At 36.6% G+C, this 7,464-nt stretch overlaps 2 protein-coding genes across 2 annotated transcripts in view; both read right to left on the bottom strand.

Annotated features, from left to right (window-relative positions):
* The window catches only part of wasf2 (WASP family member 2), a gene marked incomplete in the record, with an annotated part of 10,184 nt that overhangs the window by 2,198 nt on the left and 522 nt on the right, over positions 1–7,464 (bottom strand). The window contains 7 exon segments of the mRNA XM_024258090.2: positions 1,427–1,585; positions 2,445–2,563; positions 2,647–2,764; positions 3,413–3,566; positions 3,670–3,804; positions 3,948–4,111; positions 5,547–5,907. Coding sequence (XP_024113858.1) covers positions 1,427–1,585; positions 2,445–2,563; positions 2,647–2,764; positions 3,413–3,566; positions 3,670–3,804; positions 3,948–4,080 — 818 coding nt within the window.
* LOC112136410 (methyltransferase-like protein 24) overlaps positions 6,792–7,464 on the bottom strand; it is a gene marked incomplete in the record, with an annotated part of 5,437 nt that continues 4,764 nt past the window's right edge. Inside the window, 1 exon segment of the mRNA XM_024258100.2 lies at positions 6,792–7,464.

Raw genomic sequence — 7,464 nt, 5'->3', positions numbered from 1 at the left:
CTAATGTTGTTGCTTTCAATGTTAAATGAAGCGAATTTTGGAGCTGAAGTAGTTTGATGCATATAGGCGTCAAGGGGGTAAAAGCAGGAAGTTCAAACTCTTATTTAAGCTTTTCTAGCATCAGCAACGTCTCGTCAGCAGTTCCAGGTACAGAAAAGCAACCCTCAGTTTTTAAAAAATACAGTCCAGGAAGTTAAAAAGAAGAAGTTTCAATTTTTACAAATTTACAGCCTCAAATAAAACAGAAGCACAATAATTTAAAGAGCATCTACTTTTGCGACACTGAAAACTATCCGGATTTACAGCGGAAAAAAGTTCACCAAGTTCAATGTAGGAGCAGTGCTGTAGTTCTTTCTCCATCCAACTGAAACATCCAGATCTCCACCTTTATAGGTGACATCATGACCTTTCCTGTTGCTCAAATATATTTTTCAGAAACCAGCTGCTTTCCTAAACACTGTTTTTGGATTTTAGATTAGTTTTTCACATTATGTTATCATTTTCAATAAAAACTAGATTTATTAAAAATTAAAAAAATGAACATTAGTTAACTGTTAATTAATGCATTATATAATATACTTAACAGGGGCTGTTAATACTTTAATAGTTAATTAATGCTTAAATACGCATTAGCTAACATCAGCAAAGGACCCGTAATATAAAGCGTCACCAAAAAAATGTCAAAAAGTACATCTGATGTATTGATAATGTTTTCTTTGAAATTTTCAACTTAAAAACCACAATTTCATATTTTATACAGACTACAAATTTCCAGCTTAATATGATGGTTTTATGCTTTATATACTTTCCAGTTTAACATTTTTATGGAAATTCAAAGCCAAGCACCATTTAAAGATGATATACTTAAAGATAGGGCTTATTATTACAGTCAAAACATTAATTTGATTTTAACTTTCAAGTTCATGATCCGATTTCATTTCTGACTCACTGGAGCAAATAATGGTGATTGAAAGTGAGAGAAGATTAAACTTCTTTCAGTATCAGAATAACTATTGTCGTCGTAAAGGAACAACAACAGAAGACTGCAGGAACTGCCTTATGCAAAACTGCAAGAACAAGATATGCTAAAAAACGAATAGACTTTTAGATTTTTTTTGCCTAAAAAGAAGCAAAATGTAAAAGATACTTTTTTTTTTAATTGTCCCCATATTGAGTGCTTGAGTGGTTTAGTGAAGACTAAAATGTATAACAGTCACTCTGCAAATGTGCAAAGAACAAACACACGTTTAATTGGCAACACATTTCCAAAGCTGCTACTGCTAACCCCCACAGGCTCAAGCAGATGCGTCAAAATCTGTGAATGTGCACTGCAACTCCTGCAGATGAGTGCTCACGACATGCTAGCAGAGGCATCACAATGCCAGCGGCGTGCGTGGGCTTGCATGCGTGATGCTACTGTACTTACGCCATGTCGGGAGGCGGAGGAGGCAGGAAGTCATCGGGGCCAGGTGGAGGGAGAGGGGAGCCGGGGTCATAAGCATAGGAGTTTGTGCTGTGTTCAAGGACATCCGAAGTGAAGCCCTCCCCTGATCCAATACTGCCGTTCAGTCCTTCGGAGGAGTTGCTTAAAGCAAACAAAAGCATGGACTAAACAAGCTTGTTTTTATAAACAAAACGTGAAAATGAAGCAATAAAAATGACTTGACAAGAAGAAAGATGTAGATTTTTTCATCTGAATATCAAACATCTTCTCTTTATGAGACATAAATACAGAGAATAAATAAAAATATATCATTTTAAAATAAATTATTTCATTTAATATCAAATATTTCTGTTTTACTACAAAATAAAAAATACTTTTGCATTAAATGAACTTAAATAATGTCTAATGTTGTTATTAAAGCAATGTAACTTAAGACTTTCTTTGTCTGACACGGCTACACTCAGATAAAGAATTTTTTTTTTTTCTATTTCAGTGTATGAGAACACCATTTTGCACCGCATGGTGGCAAACACCACATCAGGGATGTTTTTATATGTTTACAGCCCTTCACTCAACCCCCTCCCCATAGGAACATTCCCAGACAGGACGTACCATCCATATCACCATGTGCAGATGGGTTGATAAGAATGAAGAGAATGGAGTTTCTAATGTGTGTTTTTTTGTGCTGGTCCTTCTCAAAGTCCAGGCTTTGCTGATTAAGCCCGATAGCGTGTGTCTTGACCTAAAAACCTTTAAATGTCAATCTGCAGAACATGTTTTTTTTGTAGGATTGGTTGCACTTTTCAATTCAGTAAATGTAACTTCTTAGTTCCTAGTATTTACTTCCTGGTTGTAGTGTCTTATTGCTGCTCATTTTGTTTCCCTAAACAAGAAGGATTCGTCTGTTTTAAGGTTTATTCATAAAGTGACTTTAAAAGCACCTTAATCTTAAATTCCTGTGTGTGACAGGACTGGGTCAATCCTGTTTCACCTCACTTACAGCTCATTCTTCGGGACCACAAACTCCTCCCCCATCTTGAGCCGCTCCCATTCCTCCTTCCTGGTCTTAATTTTTCTAGGATTCAGCGTCCGTGGGCTCAAATGGTCTTTCTTCTCCTTCTACTCAGCACAGAGAAGTAGAAACGGTGTGAGATCTGAACGTGTCAGGGTGTAAAACGTGTGGGCGCGTTCGTGTGTCTCACTCTGTGCTTGCGCTTCTCCTTTATGATGTCCTTGGTGTCCTGCAGCATCTGCTCCTTCCACAGGTCAAAGAAGTAGGAGGGGTCGGTGTAAAACTTTAGGGGTTCCTTTCCATCGTCCCTGCAGGGAGTCATTTATGAGATAAGTCACACTGAACACCATCTTGACAGTTCAAGTTTGCATGACAGATCATCTGTTGCATAAAAACATAAAAACAAAAATAATCACTTATCTCAAGTTTGCACAGACAAAAGTAAAAAATGTTAACACCTCACCAACAAAAAGATGATCTAACTGCCTGTTGAACAAATACCTTAAAATGTGACACACTTCTGATAACATTATGCAAAACCGACATTAGGACAATGTTATACATCTTCCTGCAAGCTATTCATGCACTTGTGAAGAAAAGGAAATGTACATTTAATGCATTTTACTTTTATTCTAGCTCTCTCAACCAACAGGAGTCAAACACATGAACACAGAAGAAAATACTCCTTCATCTCAATAAAATCAGATGTTGCAAAAGCAGCCTCTACATCAAAATTAGGCTTATAATATTGACTATTTTAAGTGTAAGCTGCATCAGAGATGAAAAAGAAGCACAAACTGTGTCCGAATATTAAACTGGTTTGTCACACGTGTGTTCTGCTAGCGCATGTGACTCCATAGTGTTTACTATTCCCTGTGCGTGCCGAGTGTGTCTGTGGCGGTCGCTGCGGTGAATCCGAATCAAGCTCAGATGCGAGCGGCTGTGATGCGCCCTACCGGTACTGGCTGAGCTGGTTGAGTGGGGGAGGAGGATTGCAGATCATGTAGGTGTCCTGTATAGGCACTGGCAGAGACGGCCTGATGAACAACTGCTGGTCCTGACTCCGATCACTGCGAAAAGCCTTACGAGTAGTGATGGCTTGTAGGGAGACTGGGAGAAAAAGACATAATTTATTTATTTTTATTGGCGAAAAGAAAGACTGAAATTTCTATAACTGATGTAACGTTAAAAAAAAAAAAAAAAAAGCTCATACCTTCCTCTTCTTTAGGGTCTAATTGAGTGACTTTAACCTGCAGACATTCCACTCTTTTTACGAGTGTGTCCACTCTGAGAGCGAATGATCCAGCCTCAACAAACAGCTCCCCAAACACATCCTCTGCAAATTTGCCTGAACAGAAACAAATTAAAAACAAAAAATCTAACTTAAAACAAAAACATCCTCTTTAAAAAGCTTTAGCCATTCATTTATTATAGCAAATGTACAGACAGGCCTCAAAATGTTACTCAATGTTTGCTCAACTCCCCACTCACTGAGACTGCCGAGCTGTCGGATGATATTGGCCAGGCTGATGTTGGTGACGCATTCCAGCTCACTGCGGATGGTGGACGGGATGGTCTGGCGACACACATGCCGTGGCTCTATGTTTCTAGTCACCAAAGGCATGGTGGGGGTCGGCAGGTAGGTTGGCCAAACCCTGAAGATGGACACAACACAAATCAGATTTGAATTATATTCAAAACAAACTATTTAGAGTGGATGCTGCAACAAGGTTGGCCTGCAGGTCTGTTTGTGCATCCTGTTCAATGGCTAGCTATGAAAAATTCACATTCTATAACAGTCACTGCTGGTGGGAAGTACTTCCACAACAACAATAGAGGCTCCTAACTAATCAATCAGGAAAAAACCAATAGAGATTCCCGTCCAACATTCATTAAGAGCTGCAGTGTAGTGCAAAGGCAAAGCTCACCGGAAAGACTTACGTGAGCAAAAACGATCATCTAAGTTCATGTACAGCTTTCAAACAAGGGAGATTTCTTTGTTTTATTGATAAAGTTAGGAAAAAGATGACCTAGAACACTGATATAAACACACAACGAATCTCAGACTGAAACATTGTTGGCATTCCTTTAAAGACCCAATTAAAAAAAAAACATTTTAAGTGATCCAGCAGATTTTTTAAGTCACTAAGTAAGAAAAAAAATATTTTTTAAAGCCAAAAAATATGTAGATTATTTAATTATTTTTAAACAAAAACTTATATTATGAATTTAATCAACTCAGTGATTTAGAAGTGATACTTGGTCCTTGATGTGGACTTTTAAAAGATAGATAAAAAAGTAAACTGCAAAAGTCACATGCTTAGACCAACAAGTATAAAAATAAAGGGACCAAAAAAAAAGCAGAAGCAAAACCCTGTCGAAGTCAGATTTCTCCTAGCAGCCTTGAATGGGAACTCAAAAGGTTCCAAATAAAGAAGTATGACGCCTTCACACTCTTGCTCCATTCTTTCTAAAGAAGCTTTAATCAAATACCTCATACCTGGTGAAGGTTTTAAAAGTCCGCGCGCACACATGCAAACAACTTTAGTTTATCGCGCGGAAAAATGAGAAGAAAATGTCAACAGATATTTGCAGTGACAGCAGACCAACACAGAACTACACTCTGTCGAGCTCCATTCACACCGCCCAATCACACTGTCAACGTGGGGCTTTCAGTAAGAAAAATAAGTAATGAATCACGGTCTAAATGTGACACGGCTAACTGCGTATTTCCAGTGTTTCTACGGGAAAAAAATGTTCCGAATTTTTTCGTTCCTCCAAGAAAGCTTGTGACAGCTGTGCGGCGCTCTTATTGTACTCTACTGAACCTTACGAACGCTATATTTTATCAATGAATTAATGTTATCATAACTGTAATGTCGAGTTTTCAGCTTTCTTTGACAAATCATGACAATATAAGATAGTTTTGGTCCCACAACATTAGCTAAAACATGCTAAGTGCAACTCGGCCTCGTCAGAGCAGGAAGTAACTTGGAGGCGACTCTTATCTCGAGGAAACAATCAAACTAACTTTTATCTACCCACGTTACTCTATGAAAATAACAATTCTTACGAAAATATTTCACTTACCCGCAGAAATTGCAGTTTTACACTTTATACCCACTCTAGAAACTGCTATCCCCTGATTTTCTTCAGAAGAGTTGAGCGGTACAGTAAACTGTCGAACGATACCAGCGGCGCAAGTCCCGGAATTCTAAACTTCCGATTGGCTGATGACGGACTTCCTCAAAGCTGATTGGCTGCTGCGCCTGTCGTCTGATTCCCCCAAGAACAGGATGTGGACATTTCAACGTAAAACACGCAACTCCACCCTGACTAGTGACAAACATCTGTCCGCAATCTTCGTAAGTTAGGGCGGTGGAAGAGCTTCATTCCAGCTTCTGCTTCAGCGAGTTGGAACGCGTCCGAGGAATGACTGGCATTGGGTGTTCTGTGGAGAGAAACATATGGCCGATGAGATCTAGTTCAAAAACATCTCATTTAAAGTCCATAGGCTGAATGCATGTCACGTGAAGCAAAATTATATATTATATTATATGAAAATATAATATAATTATATGAAAATTATATTTTGTCTATGGGAAAGACATTTAGTTGATAAAACTCGATTAAAAAGAAACCACTGGTAAAGTTACAATAAAAAAATATATTAAATAAAATCCTACTTTAGTAGCAATAACAAATAGAAAACATTTTTGTGAGATATCTTGTGGATAATTATGTCTTTAAATGAGAACATTTGATAAATATTTGAATTGAGTATATTTCATTCCATCTTTCCTTCTTTGATTGTTTTTAACAATCTTCTTTCTTCCTTAAGATTTTGACAAGTACTGCAAAAAAGGGTAGATAAAAGCCAGATAACTTTTATTTCTACAAATATTTTAGTTTTTGAAGAAAAAGTGACCAGCACTTCAAACAATTTCAATTAAAAATGTTTTAATTTGGTAATTTTGCATTTTTGTTCCGTCAGTTTTGCTCACAAATTGAGCAAGTTAAAAAACTGATATATTTTTTGAAAAAGTCATTTCAAATGAATCAGATTAAATGTAAATTGAAACTAAATCAATAACAGTAGGAATAAAGCAGTTGCAGGAAAAAAGTCAAATCAAGTGTAAAACTTGAAATGATAGCATGAGTATTTCAACAGGGCAGAAATAGATGATGAAAAAAACACAACTAAAGTGATTTCATAAGTAACTATGTGAAATGCCTCCAGTTAAAGCTCAGTTTTATTTTCTGTCAAAATCAAGAGCAGAAGCTCCACAATCCTGTGAGCCACGTGGCAGCAGTGAAGGAAGAAAGGCATTGTGATCAAAAATACCTCAGAATTTAATCCTGATCGTAGGTTTCAAACATACTTGCAACCAAGTAAACAATAAATTTGACCCATATGCATGGACACGACCAACAAACATAAAAAAAAACCCACACACGATCTGTATTTTCAAAGGACAAACAAGAACAGACCGTATATTGACATCTGGTTTTTATTGTGGTATGACTGCATATCTCATGCATGTTTTGGGGAAAACTTTCTTCCCAAGTTATGAAGCATAAAACAGAACAAAAACGCCCCAGTTATATTTGAACATTTCTGTGTTTTCACAAGTGGCTCGGTTGAAGTCAATAAAATTCAACTTATTCACTGTTGTATTTATTAAATGTGGAAAAAATGTACAAAATGCACACAAATAAATTAAATACTATAAGTCATGTGAATTCTATTAATAGGTAGCTCAAATTTTAAATAAAAGAGCATCTGAAGTGTATTATTTTAAAAAAGAATTGTATTTTAGTTAATTAAAGCTAATTTTCAAGAACTATATTTGGCATTGCAAGATTGATCAAAAAAACTTTTTGGGTTTTTTTTTATTGTGGCAATATAGTATTGTTGTTTACTTAATTTAGTTAAATGTCCTTCAATTAAATGTAATGATGTAACAGGATGTGTTTTTATTATGTTTTTATTCTATTTTTTGCTGGG

Source organism: Oryzias melastigma, linkage group LG11 (genome assembly GCF_002922805.2).
Source record: "Oryzias melastigma strain HK-1 linkage group LG11, ASM292280v2, whole genome shotgun sequence".
In the NCBI taxonomy this organism is placed as follows: Eukaryota; Metazoa; Chordata; class Actinopteri; order Beloniformes; family Adrianichthyidae; genus Oryzias; species Oryzias melastigma.
Note: the sequence above shows the minus strand (reverse complement) of the source record. Positions and strands in the feature narration are given on the sequence as shown.